Source organism: Notolepis coatsorum (genome assembly GCF_963971535.1).
Source record: "Notolepis coatsorum genome assembly, chromosome: 2".
In the NCBI taxonomy this organism is placed as follows: domain Eukaryota; kingdom Metazoa; phylum Chordata; class Actinopteri; order Aulopiformes; family Paralepididae; genus Notolepis; species Notolepis coatsorum.
In genome coordinates, this window is record NC_140166.1 from 142,516,933 (window position 1) to 142,541,455 (window position 24,523).

Here is a 24,523-nt window from a genome sequence, read left to right on the forward strand (position 1 = left end):
CAAGTGCCTGAGTCTGCCTGCGCTGGCGCCTGATCCCCTCCTGGCCCTGCTGGTGTTGCAGCTCGCTGTTGAGGTGTCTGTCTTGGGCCAAGCATCAAGCTTCGCTGTCTTGGGGCTGCCACCGGCGGTGCTGGAGACGGGCCTTCCTCCTTTACCGTAACGCCTATGAACCTCCCGGCGGGCCGCTCCCATCCGCATACAGCTGGGTCGTCGCCGTTGCTGGCTGCTTGAGCTGCTTGAGCTGCCCGTAGCCTCTGCAGGGCTTCCTTTAGTGTTCCTTCCCAGCGTTTAGCCTCTATCCTTCCTTGTCTTTCCACGCCTTCAGCGGCCTGCTGCACCTTTCTTCCGGCGTTGTCGGCCTTCACTTGTGCCCATGCCTGTGCATCTTCGGCTACCAGTTTCCGCATTGCTTCCCTGTTCTCCTCTTGCTCTCGCAGGCCCTCTACGACGGCTTGTAGAGACCCCACATCAGCGGAGGCGGCGTTACTGTGGCGAGGGCTGCTGCCTGTCTTGCCGGATGATTTAGCGCCGGAGGCGGCGGAGTTACTGTGGCGCGAGCTGATGCCTGTCTTGACGGATGATTTAGCGCCGGATGCGGCGGAGTTCCTGTGGCGCGAGCTGATGCCTGTCTTGCCTGAGGCTACCGACGCGCTCTCGAGACCGTCTGCTTCTTCCAGCCCGCCCTGTATGGGCGCTGTTGCCTAGAACAGTTTCCTTGCGATTTCCGCTGTCTGCAGCGGTCGATGGTTTGCCGTGCGTACTCTTCCGGCACTTCCATGCCCTTCCACTCCTCAAAGGCCGCCACCAGCTTCTTGTTTGGCGACGCCAATTGCAGTGACATGTTGCACTGCGTCGAGTATGTCCGCCGGGAAACATGCGCCCGTGACGCTCAGCTCTTCCTCAGCATCCAGCGTCGCCACCTTCCATGCCTTATGGCACCTAGCGAACTTCCGTTCAATCTTTGTCCTTCGCTCATCCTGCAGTTCTTGAGCCGCGGCCGTCCGCCTGCGGTCTCTGGGCCCTTCTCGGCCCTCTGCCGCGGATGTTGTCTCCTCCTCCACCATCGTCTTGGACTGGCTGCCACTATCAGACATCTTGATGTAATGCCAGGATGTTCGATGTTCTAGAATGTTCCGGAAGGTTGTGGATGTTCGATGTTCTAGAATGTTCCGGAAGGTTGTGGATGTTCGATGTTCTAGAATGTTCCGGAAGGTTGTGAATGTTCGATGGTCTAGAATTGCACGGTCATCGTGGTGCATACAAGTTTTACTGTACTCCTACTCCACTCTGTCTGCTGGGGGCTGGATCAAACCATATCGGGCAGGGGGGTGTCGCAATCTTTGGAAACTTAAAAACTTGCTATTAAGTGTCATTGCGTATTATTAATTTGATTGAAATTACGTAGTTATGGTTAGATAATATTTATATATTGGGGGGGATATATCATATGATCAAAAAGTGAGGGAGCAAAGAGACAAGTTTGCTCCCCCAAGTTCAATACTGGTAGAGCACCCGCTTCGCCTGCTCTATTACGTAGGCGTCTATGGATGTAGCAGTACTGTCTATCTGTATGTCATGTATGTCATATATGTTATGATGAATTGAAAATGGGGGACCCTGATGTAAACCAGACGAAAGTCTTTCTCTGGTCTGCATCCCCTTAACAATTGTATGTATTGAGCTGTACTGTACGTGTACTGTACCCATTCTGCAATCTGTTAATAAACTTTTCAATCAATAAATCAAACCTTAACTCTAACCCTACCTTAACCCTTACCCTAACCCTAACCTGCAACACGGAACACATAAATGCAAATGCTGTCGAGTCTCGACTCCTCACTGCTTGTAAAAATAAACAGCACAAACTGACTGCACAGTCAAACCGAGTACAAGCCCGAATGCACAGTCAAACCGAGTACAAGACCCGCCTCAAACCGAGTACAAGCCACGAAGCCCCGCCCAGACGTTGGGCTTGCGGCTCTGCAGATATCCCCTATTGTCTTCACGTCCATAGTTCACGTCCAGCAGGGAGGAAGTAGCTCGAGCTGCTCGACTCTCTCTGCGCATGTGTGTGTCATTTCTCTCTCTCTGCTGCTCTCTCTGCGCATGTGTGTGTCTCTCTTTCTGCTGCTGAACCGGTTACCGGCTGGTGATGCTATGTTGTTGTGACGCTCAAGCTAAACAACTTGAGCTGAATTTGCGGTGGTCGTTGTTGTGGAAAGGCGAGGTCACACACACACACACACACACCGGTGGTCAGGGGGCCGTGGAGAGAGAGGGGACAGGGTGCTAGACCGGCGGGTGCACGGGGGGCGGGGGGACCGTTAGTAGTAGCCACAACCGGGGGGACCAGACCACCGAATATGGCGGAACATCACCAGCAGGTTTCCAATTCCGGCGACAACAAACAACAAACACCGTCCTCCTCCTCCGCGGGGAACGGACGCACCGCGGGGGGAGAGAGAGAGCCAGGCACCGGAGGAGGAGGAGGTACCGGTCATAATACATTTCATAAATGTCACTATGAATTATTGAAAATGGGGGACCCTGATGATGTAAACAAGACGAAAGTCTTTCTCTGGTCTGCATCCCCATAACCTGCTGTAGTGTGTGGTAGTGAAAGGGTTAACCTTCTGTAGTGTGGTAGTGAAAGGGTTAACCTTCTGTAGTGTGGCAGTGAAAGGGTTAACCTTCTGTAGTGTGGTAGTGAAAGGGTTGACAAAAAATCCCTTTGTTGATCTTAACCGTCGGTAGTGTGATAGTAAAGGGTTAACCTTCTGTAGTGTGGCAGTGAAAGGGTTAACAATTGTGTGTATTGTGTTGAGCCGTACTGTATTGTACCCCATTCTGCAATCTGTTAATAAAGTTTTCATTCATTCATCATTCATTCAGGAGGAGGAGTGCTGTCCGCCGGCGGCCTGGCTCAGCCGGCAGGCTGGCAGTCCCTGCTGTCCATCACCGTGCTGTTCCTGGCCTGGCTGGCCGGCTTCAGCGCCAGGCTGTTCGCTGTCATCCGCTTCGAGAGCATCATCCACGAGTTTGACCCCTGGTGAGTTGTAGTAGACACACAGAGAGACTGAGAGAGACACACTCACTCACTCACTCACTCACTCACTCACACACACAGACACACCGCTGGCCTAGATTGCAAGCCTATACATTAATAATGTACCAATTCTGACATGTGCAACGATTTATGGTCACCGCCGCCGTTAGAACCGGACACACCGTGTGTGTGTGTGCTGGGGGGGGCGCTGTCATTCGCGCAGTATTGTTTTTTCAAGTAACGGTGTGCATATCCGATCTGTCGTCATATTTGCGTTCAGTTTGAGCCACTGTCTGTCTGTGATGCGACCTTGTAACAGCAGCGAGTGTTGTCTTTGTTGTGTTGTGAGTGTGACGAAAAGAAGTTTAGCATCCGACCAGAGTGCACATGTAACGGTAAAGTGCAACAGTAATATACAATGTACAGTAGGGGTGTAACGGTACACAAAATCCACGGTTTGGTACGTACCTCGGTTTTGAAGTCACGGTTCGGTATTTTTTCGGTACAGTGGGGGGGGGGGGGGGGTACCATACTACTGTTATTGTAACTATGTATGTTCTGGCACTTGAGCTGCAGTATGTTTTGTAAATTTGTAGCCTATAGGTTAATTGATTTGAACCTTGACCTGGTTCAACCTTGACCCCTAATATGTATGTATATATACCCCACCCCTTTTCACATGTTGGTGACACTTGACAAAGGCCACAGGCCGAAACGTTGTGTTATAGTAAATTAAACTTGGGAACACGGCAGACGGTGTGCTGACTTTTTTTCCACAACCTTACATATCTATTTGAGTCGAGCCCCCGTGACTATACTTGGGATGTGCGTGAGTCTTTTTCACTACAGAGCTAGTAGAAAGGTAGTACAGAGTCAGTGTTTCCCACAGTTTAGGTCATTGATGGGAAACCCTGAGAGTTGTAGTATTAATATGTACAGTGATACAGGTAAAAAGACACTATGGTAGTAAGTCATACTGGCCAGCAGTGTAACTAGTAAGAGTAGGTGAGGGATATATTATGTACAGATATAGATATAGTATCTACACAGATGTGTAAAAAGGATTATATTCAGGTATGTACAGACAGGTAGATATATATACGGTAAGAATAAATATATAAATACAGCATTATTGTACGTATGCTATCATACAGTTATATGCAGGTGTAAGTAGGTGTAAATAAGCAGTGTTGTGGAAATTACTCTAAGAGAAGAAACGGCCGAATAATTTCTGATTGAGTCGAGTTGTAAAAAAAATGAACATAGATTTATTCTCTGTGATCACAGTGAACGTGCTCAGTTACTAATCAGAGACCAAGTGTACACAAGCATCTGACCAGGAAGTGAGACCCAACCCTGGTGGTCAGACGTACAATTAAATACATCACTGAACATGACATGACCTACATTAAGATGACCAAACAGGTAAACATAGATTTAACATAGAAGAGAAGATAAAAACAGAAGATAGGTCTGAGGGTTTCTCGTCCCTGAGACGAGACTGGAGTCGAGATTAAACAAGAAAAGAACAAGATGTGATTTACTTGGAAATGTCTATCTGTCCTGACCCTTGAGGTTGTTTTAAGAACATCAGCCAGACTGTCTTTGAGCTCTGCTAGTTGACATATTAAACTAGTCGAATATGTATGATAGAATATGTATTTCAACACAGATCTATAATGACATGATAATATTTCCATGACAGCAGCTATACTCTGCTATGGAGCTAACCCCTTACCCCCGTCCAAACATTTCTGCCTTCGGTAGCAAGACGTCTACTATATCAGTTGGTTTTACATTCCGGCGTTTTTCTTATCATCTTTTTATGTGTTTTCAACGGCCACTCTGTGATATTGGAACATTGTCTGGGCTGCTGCCAGAGCAGCTTTAGCTAGGGTTGGGTACCGTTCACATTTGAACTGATACCGGTACCTGTGAATCGATACCGGTACCCAACAGTACCTTCTTTCGATACTTTCGATACTAAAACAAATTAATCTACCTACCTCAGTTGTAAAAAAGGAGTCCAAACTTCAAATTATTTATTGTCATTTTATTATTTGTTTAGAACAATTTGTTAACACATCCAGTGCCAAGATCGCTGTACAGCGTTTTTTTAGATCAATATAAAAAAAATTCGCCATGGCATTCATAATTCATCCAGCCAACCCCCGATGCCCTAGCGGGACCCTAGATGTGACTACAACGGCTCAATACCACCGCCTGGTGGATGGTCGGGTGAGTTACACTCTCGCAAAAACCGGAAGTGCCATCGGTGCATCGAGGAAATTCCTCCGGCAGTCACATCTCGCTACGTGACTCCTGACAGACACTATAGTACATATGGATCGCTTTCTAAACGTAATAATCGATATGATTTCGGCGTTTATTGCGCCATACAAACCAGAAATGGACCTAGGCGATCGGCGTCGAATAATTGGGATCTTTCACCGCCAGTCTCATCGGCCCACGGTAAGGGGAATATAACGTTATTTTCAGCCCGATTGTTTATTCATTTCACTGCAAACCATCTGATCAATATATCACCCATACTACATAAAGCCGTTACTGATGATCAAGGAATTATAAACGACCCCCCCCCCCCTTTCCTCCACGCATGATGAAGCATAATGTATACAGATCATATACATTTGAATTTTTTAATATAGCGTGTATGGGAAAGAAACGGCAATCGATAATCTATCATATGCGTTTGGGCCTATATAACTATCGTTTTTAGAATTACAGCAGAAAAGATTAAAACATACTTATATTCTCGAAGGTATTAACACAACAATGTATGAATGAAAAAGTATAACGTTCCCACATCCTGAACGATAGATAATCGATAGGGATGCCCCGATCGATCGGCCACCGATCGTTATCGGCCGATAATTAGTATAAATATGCGATCGGGGAATTCCGATAATTAGTCATATTCGCCGATCGCGGAAACTGATCAAGTGGATATCTCACTCGCTTGTCTCAGACGCACAGGACCTGCAAACTGCTCCTCCTCCCTAGCCCCGCCCGTACCCGTGTAGAGTTTGTAAACACAGGCGGACCTCCTCTGCTGAGTCTAGATAGTGCATTCGACCTGAGCTAACGTTAGCTACCTAGCTATCGTTACTGTTTAAACAAAATTACCCAGTCAACTATTCACTTTTGGTAGGCATTGTCTAACGGTATTTAGCCGGCTAGCTACCGATAGCTCCTGATATCAACAAATGCTCCAGCAAGTCTTGTAGTGCATGTTGATACCTCCGTTAGCTCGCGTTAGCTCGCGTTAGCTGACGTTAATTCACTGTTCAAAACGAAATGTCCGATTGAACTAAATAGTTGTCTTAACGTCATCTAGCCGGCTAGCAGTAGCTACAGATAGCTCCTGATATCAATGTCTTATAACATTGATTGAATGCGTATTCGAGCTGAGGGCTTGCTGAATGTTAAATGACCAAAGCATAACGTTACCAATAGGGTCCCGCTGCAGCGCCGGAGAATCCTTTTTGGTAGCTGGAGGCTACTAGAGTACACACAGACAGTGGAGCTGTTTGCAGATAGCGAGCATTTTGACTTGTTGCGTGGTGGCGATGTCTCGCAGATAATACAAGTACAAGTCTAATTATATAATATATATATTTTATTAAAAAAAAAAAAAAGAAAAAATTTATATACACAACCCCCGGCGGTCAATGTGTTAATATATATATAACATTGCAGCGAGCGTTGTCTGCATCTAGCTTTGTAAAGTGTAACCACACTTGCGACCGTTTTCTGCTTGCCATTGCCCCAACTGCTTTGTTGTTGAATCAAGTCAAATCCTAGGTAAGCGTGTATTGTGTGCGTGAACGTTGACGTGAACGTGCGGCACACATCATAGGTTTCGTTTTGCCGTAAATGAAACGTTTGACGTCATCGGACTATTATTATTATTATTTATTTTTACAGTACCGAAATGTGGCAACGGTGGATCTCACGGTACTCGGTAGTACCAACATGATTCGGTCGATACCCTTAAAACTACCGGATTCTGTGCCCATCCCTAGCTATAGCCTAACCTGCCTCTCTATCTCAATAGTAGACATCCATGTCTCGGTCAGAGCGGTCTGCTGTTCCTATAAATGACGTTTAAAGTCATGGTGATTGTAGCTGTTAGCTCTTCACACTGTAGCTGTTAGCTCTTCACACTGTAGCTGTTAGCTGTTCACAATGTAGCTGTTAGCTGTTCACATTGTAGTTGTTAGCTGTTCACACTGTAGCTGTTAGCTGTTCACATTGTAGTTGTTAGGCCTTCACACTGTAGCTGTTAGCTGTTCACACTGTAGCTGTTAGCTGTTCACATTGTAGTTGTTAGCTGTTCACACTGTAGCTGTTAGCTGTTCACATTGTACCGGTAGTTGTTAGCTCTTCACACTGGAAGATTCTTGTGGTTGTTAAATTGTTGTTTATTCTTCTATAGCTAGTTGTTATGACCAAATGAATCAATTAGCCTTGGTTTTGTCGACTCTTATCAGTATGGGACATGTTCATTACCGGTACAGTGTTCATTATTATTGTTTACACTGAAAACGGTAAACTTGTAGGTTTATAAGCTTGAATGTATGATTGTGAAACGAGGAACATGTTTTTTTTGTATCTACTTTTTCTCCCATCCCAATTTCGTATCGTCCAATTCTACCCTCCCCTGTCTCGAACGCTGTTAGGCAGGGGAGGAAATTAGGCCACTTTACTCGCCAATTGCGAGTATTTTTTACGTTTGGCGAGTAATTCATGAAGAGCACTCGCCAGTCTGGCGAGTACTAGTAATTACAAAAGAAAACAAAAAAATCATTCTGCAATCTGCTGATTCGCTCACTGGCACAAGCCGAACTCTGACTCCCCCCTTGATTCCTCCCAATCCGACCATAACCAATGAACATCATCGTTGTACAGATGCGCTCTAAGCTCCTCCAATGAACACTCATTTTCTAGAAGATGCCGCCCATCTAGGGGAAGTGGACAGATCACTGCGAGCGGACCTACAGACTCCTGCCACCGGCAGCCGGCTTGACAACGTAGACAAACTTAAACAAAAACACATCAGTGGATGAAAATAATTGCATGTAGAGTCGTCGATTTCGTATATCAGTGCGGTCTGACATGGGGGCGAACAACAGCATGCGACGCGTCTCCTTCGAGTCGGATGAGAATGACAAGTCAACCAGCATTAGCCGGCTAGCTACCTAGCATGTAACAAGCTACCATAACGCGCATTCAACATAGTGGACGACTATACTGAGCGGCTTTGCTTAAATGCAGCCGAGTGACATTTTATTATTACCGGGTTTCCACCCATATCACCACTCGCCCATATGCCCTTCACAACGGTGATGTTGTCATACTTGGCATTCAGAATACACCTGCTGAACCCCTAGCGTTGTCGATTCGGTTCCAATGTATATATTGTCATCTTACAGCACAAGTACAGTACAACCAGAATACATTTGGCATACAACCAGAGTGCAAATGTAACAAGTCAAGTTCAAGTTGTTTTATTTAGCTATTACATTACAGTGAAATGCTTGGTTCTTTCACTGCCCAGCCCAGTCCAGCCCAACTCAGTCCAACCTAAATCAGCCCAACCCAGTATTGATTGATTGATTGATTGAAAACTTTATTAACAGATTGCAGAATGGGTACAATACAGTACAGCTCAATACACACAATTGTTAAGGGGATGCAAACCAGAGAAGGACTTTCGTCTTGTTTACATCAGGGTCCCCCATTTTCAATTCATCATTCAGTATAACCTAGACCAGCCCAACCCAGCATCTTTCACTGCCCAGTTCAGCCCAACCCAGTCCAGAATAGTTCCCTCTTTCATGTTAATATGTGATTTAATGATGTAATATTTTGAAGAGTAGAGACAGTGTGATTAATTTACTATGATTGAAAATCAATTTAGACGAAGACGTACAAAGAAGTAATTATCACAATTAGCGATTTTTTTTGTCTGGTAAAAAATCTGTTTGGCTGGTAAAAAAAATCAGATACTCGCCAGTTGGCTGGTAAGCCAAAAAGTTAGTTTCCTCCCCTGCTGTTAGGCCATGCCTCCCACAAGCCGGCTGCAATGTGGACGAAGCCTTACATCACGTGTCCCCTCCGGTACTCGAGGAAGCAGCCGTCGCATCTTTTCACCTGCACAGCGCGATCTCTCAGCGTCGGGGGTCTGCGTGGGAGGGCACGCCGCCCCCGTCGCTTCCTGATTCTGCTGTGCAGGCGCACGAACCGACCTGTAGGAGTCGCTATCCACAACATCCGATCCCCACCCATCAGCTTCCCACCCCCTAATACTGCCAATTGTATTAGTATGAACGACCAGCCAAGCTGATAGCAATGCGGAGAGCTGGGCTCGAACCCAGCGTCTCCTGCATTGGTGGTGAGCGCCTTGCCCACTGCACCACCTAGCCGCCCCACGAGGAACATGTTTTAACAGTCCGGCTAAAACCTCCCAAGTCTGAAGAAGACAATTCAATAACGTATTAATTTAAAAGTCTACTATTATTCTTTTCGTTATTCCTTAGTGGTCAAACTGGTCATAGTGTTTGAAACTCTGATCCAAAACATTCACTGAATCTGGTATTTCAGATTTTTTTTCACGAGTTCAACAATGACAACAGACACAAAGGATACGTTTAACGGTTTCCATAGAAATCGATAGTTTATTAGCAATGTATGTGCATGTAGGGGTGCACGTAGGGGTGCAGGGAGAGGTACACGTAGGGGTGCAGGGAGGGGTGCAGGGAGGGGTACATGGGGTGCATGTCATAGTGCGGCTTCCTCCCCGTAATATAATTCTCCAAATCTGTTCTTGTTGAACGTTACTGTGCTGCTGCTGTGGGCTGTTTGCTCTGCCGTCAGACTGGACCTGAGAAACCTTGAGGTTGTTCTACACACACAGTGTTTTAACTCCTAGTGTGTTGGCCAGGGAATCCTGCCCCAGAGTTCTCCCTACTGCAGTCAGGCAGGAGCTGTTCTCTATCCAGCTGATCGTCGTACAGTAGTTCAGTAGTTTCACTCAGTAGTTCTCAACTGAGAGGTTGACAGAGTGGTGAATTGAGACACCACAATGATTATTATTAGTCTCTAGGGGTGTAACGGTACAAAAAAAACACGGTTCGGCAGTGTTTTGCAGTAGCTAATTGTACTTGTAGGGCTGTCAACGAATATTCTATATTGAAATTAATAATCAACTTGTTAATTTCAATGAACACCCGGCCCTTTGCGCAAATTATATTTTGGGAAGGGGTGAACTTGGAATTTTGAATAAAATTCTGCATGCAAAAAAAAGTTCTGCACGTGCGTTCGTTAGTGTTTAACTGAAGGTCCAGTACTGAAACGGTACGGATACGTATGCCTTTACACCCCTATTAGTCTCCCTTTCAGACTGTTCCCCGTAATTAATAACCGTAAGAAGGCTTCAGATTTCAGAAAAACACCATCTGTAATGTTACAGAAATATTCTAAATAATGTATTTGTAATATAAATAATGTATTTTCCAACCACCGGTCTGGCTGACGTTGGCTGCCAGAAGGGGGAGGTGGTCATTAGAGTGGAGGACTCTTTGCATTCATCAGCATATTGCAGCTCATCCTCAAGAAGGGAAATAACTTTAAAATGAACTTCGCAAGTACAGGTACAAGGCTAAGATCTACAGATCAAACTCTTCAAGAATGGCATGCGAACAACATACCCTTTTTATTTTGGTCTTTGGTAGAGATGTTCCGATACCATTTTTTCCTTCCCGATCCGATTCCGATACCTAAGCTTTGGGTATCGGCCGATACCGATACTGATCCGATACCAGTGCATACATTAAAAAAAATAACTATTATATAAATTATTATTTTTAATTTTTTGATACTGTTTTATATATACTGTTTTTTAGTAATAACTAGAAAGTAATGGTATTTATTCAACAACAGCTGATTGTATAGATTAGTATTTGTATCATTAATCAATGAGTATGGGGCTGCGGCACTGCAGATATACCCTACTCCAATGATCCGCACGGACGTTAGACGGTGTTGCACTCGCTACCCAGTCTGTAAGCTAGTACTAGCAGAGGCTCTGGCTAGTAGTAACGTTCATGTTGTGATTTTCGATGCAAAATAAATATTCAACATTCTCTTTTGAGACTCCGCCTCAGACTCTTATCCTTTGGCACTTGGAACTTGCTGTACTTTGCTTGCAGGTCTGCAGCCATTATTGCTGGATTATGAATAGCACCAACTTTAGCCAAGGTACCGTTATCAAGCTAAGCTAGCTGACCTAGCTCGTCTTCCCCGCATTGACATTTGATAACGTTAGTCAGCTAACGCTAGTCAGTAGCTACTTGACTTAAATACGATTCACCGTGGGTGCATTATTGTTGATAGACGGACAGTGTCAGGTCCTGGAGAAAGGACAGGCGATCATCTTATTTGATGTAACGTTAAAGCGGATGTTGTTCCAACTAGCTAGCTTTTCAGCTAATGCTATCATAACACCAGCAAGCAAAACACATCCCATCCGAGCTCCCCGTCACAAGCTCTGTCGGGGACAATGGAATTTAAGAAAGTGTATCTGCTGTTAAAATGACGAACAGCATCACACTTTAAAACACACACTAGCTAGCTAGTGTGGTATCAGTATCAGAACAACTCTAGTCTTTGGTCTCTCTCCCTCTCTCTCTCTCTCTCTCTCTCTCTCTCTCTCTCTCTCTCTCTCTCTCTCTCTCTTCTCTCTTTCTCACTCTTTCTCACTCTCTCTTTCTCACTGCTCCCCTCTTGATTCTCTCTCTCTCTCTCTCTCTCTCTCTCTCTCTCTCTCTCTCTCTCTCTCTCTCTCTCTCTCTCTCTCTGTGTGTGTTCATAATGGATTCAGATAGATGTTCTTGTGGAACAGGGGAGAGAGAGAGAGAGAGAGAGAGAGAGAGAGAGAGGTGTCATGGTAGAGGCAGGACCCCCTCTAAAATGAGATGCTGCATCTCAAGGGGCTATCCTTTCAATAAATTCTGACCAATTCTGATGTTGCCATGGCGATGTTTGTATTGTAGTGAGCTGGTTATCTGCCCTACGTCTCTGCAGCTACAGATAACCGTGGTGTTGTTGGCTTCCCGTCCAGATATAATACCGTAGCCATGGTAACGTAGCCCGCTTGTACATTCCATCGCGGCCAATGGCTCAAAGTTAAAATATTTTAAAGGGGCACTTAAAAACAACAACAATTTATTTGGCTCATAATCTTCCACATATCCCAAGGCTCTGAACTGTTTTGCACACATTCATTTAGTTTGACAGTTAATGAGTTTGAATATGACCACCAGCAATGTTTTCATCAGAGGACAATTAATCCATGTGTTTTATAGCTCATTGAAATTATGTTGATGAGAAAAATATATAAATATATATAAAAATGTATATATATAGAGATAAGTGCGCATTCATAGTTAAAGACAGTAGAGGTTGAGTACTTTATTATCTAAAGATGGTAAGATAGTGTTGTGTTCATTCATAGTTAATACAGTAGAGGGTGAGTACTTTATTATCTAAAGATGGTAAGATAGTGTTGTGTTCATTCATAGTTTAAGACAGTAGATGTTGAGTACTTTAATATCTAAAGATGGTGAGTTAGTGTTGTGTTCATTCATAGTTAAAGACAGTAGAGGTTGAGTACTTTATTATCTAAAGATGGTAAGATAGTGTTGTGTTCACTCATAGTTTAAGACGGTAGAGGTTGAGTACTTTATAAGGGACAAGGAGGACACAGTGGTTTTGGCAAAAAATAATGGTTTTATTTTACCCATTTCAAAAACAGCCAAAGAATAAGGGTTTTATTTACCCATGCAAATACATAATTTAAATATAACATAAATGGTCCAAATAATAAAGCAGAACAGACCTGAATAGAACAGAAGACCATGACAACTGATAACTCAAAACTATATATAGGCCCGGACCACAATGAGTCCGATGGGCTCGGGTTACTTGCCTGACAAAGTAAAATGTGGATTCCGGATTTTTCTTTTCTCATCCATTTTCATTGAGTCCATTCCAATGCGTGCATTACCATCCGGGAGACGATAGGGGGCGGTATTTTCCCAATTGAGCTCAGAGAGAGTCTGCAACACTAGCGTGAGGCTCGATTGATGAAATAAAAAAACGACAAACAAACGCTATATAGCGTTGCCGGCACTCAACTGGCGGCATGAACTAACGACAAAACGCGTCCCTGGCACTCAAAGTGTTAATGATAGTTCATTCAGAGAGGAGGGGGCAATGCGTATGGCTCAGTGCTTGCAACTGATTTGGAAATTTTGTTTGAATGCCTCCTCACTCACTACAGGGAAATGGACTGGTGCAGAATCAAACACACCCCTCTCTAATCCCTCTTGTTTCAGTACAATGTGCTGCTCCACCCGCCCACGGAGTGACGGCCCACTGGGACCGCTACTGGTGCTGCCTCCCTGGGCCCGTCCCGACTCTGGTCCGGCTTGAAACGGAATAGAAAAGAACATCCCAGATTTAGCCCTGCTGGCTGCCAGCACCAATACCCCCCCCACCACATTCTGCTCATATCTGCCATTTTCACTCTTTTCAAAGCAGTCAATGCAGCCTTAACTCACTCATACTTTGTAACTCAATATCTTTTCTTAGATTGCATTGGGAACCTGGCTAATATTACATCTACGATGACACCAGAAGCCGGGCAGGGAGCTGGTTCAGGGATGTTGCCACAGTTTGCTGATGATATCGTAATTGTTACTGAACATTATGGGTGGGAATCACCAGAGGCCTCACGATACGATATTATCACGATACTTGAGTCACGATACGATAGTATTGCGATTCAAAATATATTGCGATATGCTGAGTATTGCGATATTAATATTGCGATATATTGTGATTATTACCTTTTTTCAACTGCAAAGTAAAACTTTGTCAACGTGTTTTATCTAATAATAAAATAAAGTTCAGTCTGTGCATCTCACTTCAATCATTTTGATTGCAGAACATGGTATTTTCAAGCAGACTGATGTCAACACTGTAATCTGTGTTGCATGTACCTGAGAAACGGAACTGTTTGTATTACAGTCATATTCCAACTTAACTGAATGCACAAGTGTGTGTGTGTGGACTACTGTACTATTACAGGTATTTAAATTAACAATGCAACTTCCTTATAATTTTTTTTTAATAATTAATAAAATATCGATACTTGGCGTCCTTGTATCGATACAGTATTGCCACGCAAAGTATCGCGATACTATACTGTATCGATATTTTCCCTCACCACTACTGAACATGGTGATCTTCTTCTCCCTATCCCTACACCAGGGGTGTGAAAAGTACCCAGAAGTTTTACTTAAGTGAAAGTATGGGTACCATCTGGAAAAAAGAATCGCGATCTCGATTCATAGACCTATGCAATCTCAGTTCTAAACGATGACGACTTTTTTAATTAAAAAAAAGTATTAAAAATATTATTATCTTTTTTTACTTAACTTTTTTAAATGATGACGATTCTGACTTGATTTATTTTGTATGTTACAAGAGACTTAAATTTAAGTCAAGCACTTTCATATATTATGTTTAAGTTTAAGTCAAGCACTTTGATATATGTTATGTTGTCTGTTTAAGAAAGAGTATACATAATACATGATTTTATTGAAAAAATAAGAATCGTGTGAGAGAATCGTGATCTCAATTCTTAGAGAGAAAAATCGTGATTCACATTTTAGCAAGAATCGCCCAGCCCTAGTACCGTCTCAAAATCGTACTCAAGTAAAAGTCAGAGTATCGGGCTAAAAACACACTTGAGTAAAAGTCTAAAAGTTTCTACTTTGAAATGTACTTGAGTACTAAAAAGTAAAAGTTTTATTTTTTATTTTTTTGCAAGGAATAAACCAGGGGTCTCAAACTCATTCCATTGTGGGCCAAGTTTTCATTTTAACTACACATTGCACCAGGTGAGGTTGCTGAAGATGTGAGCCAAATAGTGAAATCATCAGCTGGTGTTTAGGCAAGGCTGGAATGAAACCGTACGGTTATGTATATAACCATAGTTATATGAACATAGTGATGCTCAGCGTCTATTGCACATGCTTCATGTCAGTACTTGTGCACTGAATAAAAACTCTCAAATGTACCTTTACATACCAACATCTGTCTGGCCACACCCCTATCCGCCACCTATATAAGCAGGGGTGTGGCCATACACTCGCCTCCTTCTCAATCTTTCACCACAAGGCAAGATCAAGGGCCGCAGTGGCGTCCAGACGCTGAGCGTCATTATGTTCATATAACTATGGTTATATACATAACCGTACGTTATATTTCACATAGCTCTGCTCAGCATCTATTGCACAACAGGAGCTGAGCAGAGCTTACGCCCGACAAATGTACCCCACTGAGGCCCCCCACAACCATCAGAACCGGGGAGGACCCGAGCCCCCCCGACCCTCCCTATTGGAGGGAACCCTCCCTATTGGAGGGAACCCTCCCTATTGGAGGACGGGAGGGAGACGGATCCGACTGCGCGAAGAGGAACTCAAGCAACTTAACGCACAGGGTGAGCAGACCGTGGGGTAGGTACCCACGACTACACACACGCACAACCCGCATGCCACCAGGGAACGAACGGAAGGAACAAACCTCGTTACCACCCCCAAAATCACGGGGTCAAGAGCAAAACTCAACCCTGTGGCAAGGCCGTAGCAGCGGAGCGCGAAGGAGGACCCAGACCCAGAAGGGACTGGATCCCCCCCGGAAAAAGGGGGCCCGGAGAGGCCAATGACGCCACAGCATCGAGACCTCACCAGGCGGTCACTAGTGACACCGCTCCCCACATCGCCAGCGTATTCGGACAGGGCCCATCCAAGAGCAGGCCTTCCCCCCACTAGCACGCCGCCAGGCTCACTGACCCTGGCATACTCAAGGCAGTCAGCATGGCTGTAACTCGAAGCACTCAAGAGGCTACACTACAGCGGGAGCAGGCAGCACACCGGGGAGACGACCTCCAGAAGAGGCCGATCCCTCAATCCAGGCAGCAGGCACTTGACCCGAGCCTGGAGCACTGCGGATGAGACGGGCGCCAAAGGGGTCAACTGAAAACAGCACTCCGGCGGAAGGGGTGTATGCTGGCATTGTTGAGCACCATGTCAAAGCCTCCACAAAAAAACCCAGACGCTCTAGAGGGGCCGAGGCAGAGAAGGCTGACACGATTGGCAGACGTCATGAACGTGCGGGGGCACACTCAAACGGGTAACCCGGGAGTTGACTCCGCTCCAACACACCAGGGAATCAACCACCCTCTTGGTTCAACATGAGGTGGTTGTTCCTATAACCCCTCAGGAAAAAACTCCAAAACACACCTGCGGGTATACACTGGCTATACCGCAGTACAAGTGTTTTAGTTTTCAAAAAGGGGTTATCCCAGGCCTACGGGTCGACGAAAACAACTTCGGACCGGGCCCGGCGGACCGGGACGTACACAGGGATGCCAGAGAAGTTCCATAAGAACCACCTCAACAGCCCCCTCTCAGCCATGCATAAGCAGGAGAAGAGAGGGGCGAAAATAATGGAGAAGGACCAGGCCCCCTTAGCGCAGCTCAAGGTACAACACAACATGGACCAAGCAACAGTGAGGGGTAATACGTAGTAACACAACCACAAACATCTCCATAACGCCAAACCCTGTGACACCCGGGCCGACCCGGCATTTTCCCCCCCGAAAAAAGCACAAGTCCCTCAGGGTACCAGAACAGCAGATCTGCGTCCCCGGCGGACAACGGGTTAACTGACCTGGACCGGCGTGACCAGAACCAGTCCCGTGCCCTAATCACGCCGACATCCCCAACTCTAGGAGGGGGGTAGGTACGTGTGTCGATCCAAAACATTATAGAGGGCGCCACCCAGACGGTCCCGTTCGTACCGCGCTCAGTGGCCCACCCCAAGGGTGTGAGACCCCTCTACCTATGCTTTGATCTATCCCGTTAACATCCCCCAGATATGAACGAGAATTCGTCGAGACAAACCTAGTAAACTGGCGCTCGGAAGAGACAAACTCCATCCCAGTTGCCCCATAAAAACGCCGTTTTAATGATGAGCAACCAAGGCGGTCAAGCCTCATGCGTGATTCCTATCAGAAACACCCAGGGCCAGCACTATGTACACGTCGAGAACCAAAACACATCAATGGATAGTCTAACAAGACACCAGATACCGTTCCTCCAAGCCGCCTGGGAGAACGACAAGAAGCCGCTTTTTTAATTTTTAATTTGACAGAAAAAAGAATACGGACATGGGTCCCATACGACGCGGCTGAGGGAAACACCACCCTGTCAACCATGCTCCATAAGAGGGGACGGAGAGCGACGTACCCCTATGATGGGGGGAAACCCATGACTCAACAGACCTTTAAGGCGTGGAGTCAGGGAAACCCTAAACAATACCCTGTCCACCTCTCCAAAAAGGAGAGGACAGAGAACCCCCAGAGAGACTTCCCACGTGAGCAATAGATTGAAAAGACATTGCAACCACATACAACAGAGCAGAACTTCTTTTTAAGTTCTACTCACCTTGACAATCTGAGGAGGAGGCTCCCTCACTGGGAGGGAGGGTCTGAACTCACAGGAGGTTCTGAAACTCCCTGAGGAGGAGGCTCTGAACTCCCTGAGGAGGAGGCTCTGAAACTCCCTGTAACAGAGGTCCATAACATGGAGCCTGAATAACCCACGGAAGTCTTACCAATAGAAACACGCCCAGTGACGTGCTCTATGGCGGGGGAATTTCCGCGGTCCGCACGCCCAATCTTTCATGGCGTGGGACCAGGAAACTCCCCCCCCCACCCTGTAACGTGCTGATCCAGCAATGTGACAGGAAGCCCGAAGGACAGGGGGTTTTAACCCCTGACCAATCAGAAAAGGGGAGGAAGGTTTACCAGTTCACCCCTTTACGACCCCTCACCCCTGATACGATGTAATGCCAAAGTAGAGCCATGACACCAGTCATAGCATGCTACATGAAGCGTTTAACAGCTTCACATAGACTCATGTGCGAAAAACCTGCCATCTGATTTTTACAAAGAAAAAACACAGACCCAGAGAAAACAGCCATCTGATTTAAAAGAAATAAAAAACACAGACCAAGAGAGGGCCCCCTTAAGAGCCCCGGTACCAGACTTACACATGTGCTTCTGTAGGCCAACACTCAACCCAGTTGTGGATCTTAACGACACACACAACCCTTCATCACAACAAAAAAGGCAAAAGTACACTCTCACTACAGAGGAACGCAGTTTTTCATAACGAGAGAAGACATAAGTCCTCGATTATGTATTGGCCACAGGCCTTGCTAAGCACATATGACAGTGACAAACAATCTTTTCCTAGGAAAAAATCGTTTTCTCAAGCAGGAGCACAACCCCAGCAGTTTAAGCTGAGGGATTACACCGTATCCCCACAAACATAGTGACACAATATATTGTAAACAAAACATGTTTGAGAGGAGGGGGGAAGCCCCAGGGAAACCGGGGGGTCACCCCTTCCTACCTTACCCTTGATACGACCAGGTTGAACAGGTGCCCCTGTTAATATGTGAACACGCTACCTGTTCATTGTCATCACAGGCTGAGAGAAGGACTTACTCCTCGATCACATGTCACTAAGCATAGCTTTGCAGGGTAAACAACCCACTTAGTTGTGAGCTCAACCACGTTACTAACGTTACATGAACACACATGTTCTCATCACAACTAAACCAGTTCATTTTTACTCGCGTAAAAAACAACGCCGATTTTCTAGGTAGAGAGAACCTATACCAGTGACAAGACAATTCACACACAACACACGTCGTATCCTCAATGTATTGCAGCAACATACGTTTTGGAAACATCGTTATTACAAAACATTTAGAAGGGAAGGAAAGAGAAGTGTTAAGTCCAGCAGGACTCCTACCTACACCCTGAGTGCAGGCTGAGAGGACTGCAAACACTGGTTAACGGGGACAGCCGAAGTCGAACCCGGCGTCTCCTGCGTTGGTGACGAGGGCAATGCCCGAAGCGCCACCCAGCCGCCGTTCTCCATGTTGACAAAGTCCTCGCTGGCAGGGCACCCGGTGTAGGGTCGACTAACATCCTCTGTCAAAGATGACGTCGTAGTCAGAGTGTTAAGGCTTGTTATTCTCACAGTAACGTTCAACAGTGTAGCATTAAGCTAACAACCAACTCCCGACTGATGGCAACAAGCTAACGTTCCTAGCCTAGTGAACGCAACGGGCTAGCGCCGCAGCTAACAGCTGACTGGCTAAAAGGTAGGCCACACAACTAGCACGCAAGCTAAGCAGCTATCACCTGAACTGTACACAAGAACATAATAAGCCACACTTCAGACAGGCCGCCGTCTGAGTCCCTCCTCATCCTAAGAGCGAAGAGAAAAAGAAATGTCAACACAGTTTTCAACAGTGATTTACCAGACATACAGCGGAGTCGGCACAATTCCCGTATGGGCTGCAGCCGACTTGAGCATGGAACTTCCGATAACGAAGATCCAGACCCACTTTTCCTCGTGCTTAGGGTTTAATCTTTCATTCATTTGAAAGATGGGGCCTACACGGGACAGAGAAGCATCCGCTTGTCCAGAGAACCCCGGGTTTAAACCAGATCTCGGTCGCGGCCCACTAGTTTGACCATTATGGGCTTCAAACCAGGACCCTCCATCAGTCGCCTAAGAGGCCGAACAGAGGACCCCAATCTAGGGCCGGCCTTCGTAAAATTGTGCAGCTAACCCCCATAGCATTAGCAATACAACCGGCGCCCGCATAGCAAAACATCACTCACCCAGCCCAGAGGCAACCAATGTCTCACAAACAGCCGGTGCCTCCTGCAGTCCAGCTGTAGAACCGGAGGTGCAATACCTATCCAGCCGCAGCTTTGGAGGACTGCAGGTGGGGAGTAGACCAGCGCCGCGAGCCCCTAATACGAAAAAGCCGGTGGAGGTCAGAATGATCATCATCTTCCAGACACCCCAGTGACGAAGACATTATCGCAGTATTTTCTCGAAAATAGTGAGAGAGAAAATAAAGATATAACGTCAACGTATCTCCTTTGCTGTTCTCCTTTCTTCAGTCTAAACAACCTAACTTTGAGTGATTGGTATACAGGCACTTCCTTGAGGTGAAAGTGAAGAAGGAGGTGAGTGTATGGCCACACCCCTGCTTATATAGGTGGCGGATAGGGGTGTGGCCAGACAGATGTTGGTATGTAAAGGTACATTTGAGAGTTTTTATTCAGTGCACAAGTACTGACGTGAAGCATGTGCAATAGACGCTGAGCAGAGCTATGTGAAATATAACAAGCATACACTCAAACAAGGACCAATCAGCATGGGTATGCGCGGGTTAATTCTCCATTGATGGGGATTTGATTGGCTGTTTTTAAATTAAGTGCGGCTGCATGATTAATAAGTTAATAACGTTAACGTTAGTTCGGCCAGAGAAACAAATATACTAATTAAAATAGTTGGACCTGCGAGATTTGTACTTTGTACGTCTGCATTTTAAACGTAAGGAGTAAAAAGTGTGTTTTTTCTCTGAAATGTAATTGAGTAAAAGTACAAGTATACAAACATAATAATACTCAAGTAAAGTACAAAACCCCCAAAAACAGTACTTAAGTATTGTAACGAAGTACAATTACTCGAGTACTTTACACCCCTGTGTACACCCAGCCTTGTGATCTGATTTGGCTGATGATTCAACAGAGGAAGTGTAGGGCTAGCGGTCCAAGTCCCCCGGTCTGAGAGATTTGTATCGGAGCCGATCGTGGTATATTTCAAATGATCAGTATTGATTGTATGGGCTACATTTAGTGTGGATTTGAAGGCATTTTATTATTCTGTTGAAAGAATTTCAGTTAACCTGACATCCTAAGCAAAGTAAGCATCTTTAAGCATATTTAAGTTTATATAAATCTTTATGGTAGTTAATTGTATGAATTCCATTATGTAACATCAGACGGATGTGAAGTAAGTTTGATGGAAAATAGTTTGTTCCCCCAAGTCAACACTATTATGAAAGTGTTTATGTTTTAATATACTGTGCTTGTTTGCCTTGAAGGAACACTCGTATATCAAACATATAATGGTGATTCATTTCGCTCATAATCTCAGACATATCACAGTACTATAAACCTTAAGAGTTATTGAGTTAGAATGAAGCTGTGTGATAATAAATACAGCTCGGTGAAATGATGGAAATGTCAAATATATCCGTATATTTTATTTGCATATGAATACTTTTGCATATCATGGCGTTTGCATATCTAGGCCTTTGCATATCAGTGAATTTCCTTTATATATAAACATTTGCATATCTAACCTTTGCATATCAATCCTTTGCATATCAATGTATTTGCATATGTGTATCAATTCCTTTGCATATCAAGTAATTTGCACATCAATACATTTGCATATCACAAATTTGCATACCAGGTTATTTGCATATCAAGTAATTTGTATATCAATATCTTTGCATATCAAGTAATTTGTATATCAAGGCCTTTGCATATCAAGTCATTTGCATATCAAGTGATTTGTAGGGATGTCTTAAATACTTCGAAGCTTCGTTCGATGGCACAAACTTCGAACATAAAAAAAAATGGAAGTTTAGAAAATATATATATATATTTAAAAAAATACAAATAAAATTTGCCTCCAAAATCTTGCGCCTCCATTCCAATTAAACGAAAGTAATCGGCGCCTTCCCGCCTCCATTCCAATGAAACGAAAGTAAGCGGCGCCTCGACTCCACCTCTCTACAACAAGCACGTGTAGATTATCTGTGTTGAAAATAACAAGGACATGTGCAGCAGACATGTCGACGAAGAACCGAAGCAATGCCGTTTGTTATTTAAGATGTCGGACAGATTTGTGTTCATTGTGCTGTTTTTTAAAGTGTCCCGACCCATATAAAAATATGTCCTAATAAAACGTGCTTAATTAAGTCAAATTCTGCCTTTGTCTCTATCAACTACATATAAATATTTATATAATTGTTTGCTTGATAGACGAAGGTTGCAACATAATTATGTAATGTCATGTCGTTGGCTGTGAGAGCAGCCCCACTGCACCCAGGCAGGGCAGCCGAGTGAAACCTTGTTGGCTGCGTCACAGTCACGAAAGGGGCTACTTAATTAATTAATCCAATCCACTTTATTTATAGAGCACATTTAAAAACAACAAAGTTTACCAAAGTGCTGTACAAGTCCCACAACATAAGATAAAAAAAATAAAAAACATTTAAAAAGAAAATCTCGAAACTTCGAATTAAAATCGAAGCTCGGCCCAAAGCTTCGATTGCCAAAAAAAGCTTCGAAGGTCAGCCCTAGTGATTTGTACATCAATTAATTTGCATATCAAGTCATTTGTATATCATGTAATTTGCATATCAAGACCATCATACTTAAGTTCACCATCTGGTAACACGCTTCATGTGAATAACTGTTACATTACCGTTATAAAATGGTAAATGGTGCATTTATATAGCGTTTTTATCCAAAACGCTTTACCATTTTTGTTCCTCACACCCATTCACTCACACATTCACACACCGACGGCGGTGTTCAGTATGCAGTAAAGGAATATATCATCAGCCAATGGACATATCCGATCTACCAGATGGCGATCGATAACTGGGAAATCCTTCTTGCAGTCCAACTGGCCCACGGTAAGAGCTTTTTTCATGTAAATTACAGCCTAATCGACTTGCTCTCATATCCAACCAGCCCATCAGCGAATACGGCTACTGAGGCTAATGCCGTTATTGGTAATCAATAATCAGAAATGACGTCCCCCGCCCCCCCCCCCCCCCCTTCATGCATTCATGGTGGACCATGATACCGACAATATGCATTTAGATTTTTAGCTCTAGCTTCTGTAGGGCCGAAGCGCCATTCGATTTAACGTTATTAGCTTAGCGCCCTGTATCTCGTTTTGCAAGAAATATACCAGACCAATCCCATATAACGCTTATATTCACGGCGCTATAAAATGGGAACGTATTGATGAAAAATCTATTTATTTAAGCCATTTTGAAGGGACTGTTTATAGTGTCAATTGACAATGAGAATGGACAGATAGCAATAATATAAAGTATAGATTTAGCTCTACAAACAGCCTCACGCACAATGAATACTTGTTATGATAAGCTGGCCTTATAGAGTGGGTCCGTCTAATACCCGTGGCCGTCAATGTGTTAAGGATGATATTGTACAAGATACTTATTAGTATAAAGTATTAAAATATAATAATTAAAATCAAATAAATAGTGCTTCCTGAGCAGCACTCACTGCCATCAACATAAATACAATTAACAGTCAATTGGTTTTCACCGCTATTTCACCGCTATTTCACCGGGTTCAGTGCATGCTCATTAGTAGATGGTATTAAAAAAAATTCTATTTTGGATTCTATTTCAGCTAAATAGCTTGGCAAGGAGTTACATTCCATGATAGCTCTGTAAGTCACAGAAGATTTTAGTAGATTTGTTCTGTAGATGGCTTGACGTTGGCCAGCAGGGAGAAGGAGACACATTTTGTCAGCAGCTTAAAACCTCGCTGACGTTCATATTATTTTATGTGATCACATATAAGTTTATGACTCTGTTACAAGCAAGAGTGATTAAATCTGCTCAGCCCAGGAAGGAAATTATAATTGTATAGTGTCTTTTGGATCCAAGCTCATTAAAAACCAACGCTACGACTCCTGCACAGCGGGGGAACCATTTTTGAGGGACCGCAAATGGACTTTTAGATCTTTTGATACATGTAAGGTCTTTGATACGTGTGGTGTAAGACACGTGTTGGAGTCGTGATTAAAGGTCAGGTACTGTATGCGTAGTTATTTTAGGACCATGCTAGTTAGTCGGTGGTGCAGGTGGTGCTCGTATCTGGGGTTTAGAGGTTTCTGCTCAGGTAGAAGTGATAACAGTCAACTTCTAATAATAATAATAATAATAATAATAATAATAATAATAATAATGAATAATAATAGTAATTAGGGTTGGAAGTTAACACCAAGCTTAATGCAGAAACATTCTGGCCCTGACTGACTCTGGTTCACCAGGTGAGGCTATATGTAAACTCCGTTCACCAGGCTACTAGAGCTGTGTCCCCGAAGCGTGTATGCCTTCGACGACGGAACTGCATTTCCGCGTTCCGAGTTTTGCGCTCTGATTGGCCACTTGGCCAGGTCATGTGACATGTGCGCCAATCGTGGGACAGCAAGTTCTGCGCCTATTTCCGGGTCTAACAGCCTGCAAACTACCTGGTGTTCTATCGCCATGCTCTAAGACAAACTCTAACCTTAACCAACTTCGAAAGAGTGCCTAAGCTTAACCGTCGGAATCAGGGCAGGCGTTCTATCGCCATGCTCTAAGACAAACTCTAACCTTAACCTACTT

The 24,523-nt window shown here is 44.5% G+C and overlaps 1 protein-coding gene across 1 annotated transcript in view; it reads left to right on the plus strand.

Moving 5' to 3' along the window:
• The first annotated feature begins 2,138 nt into the window (after positions 1-2,138).
• The window catches only part of LOC311223934 (dolichyl-diphosphooligosaccharide--protein glycosyltransferase subunit STT3B-like), a 101,923-nt gene continuing 79,538 nt past the window's right edge, over positions 2,139-24,523 (plus strand). Inside the window, 2 exon segments of the mRNA XM_084308709.1 lie at positions 2,139-2,490; positions 2,893-3,049. Of these exon segments, the coding sequence (XP_084164835.1) occupies positions 2,364-2,490; positions 2,893-3,049 (284 nt within the window). The 5' untranslated portion in view covers positions 2,139-2,363.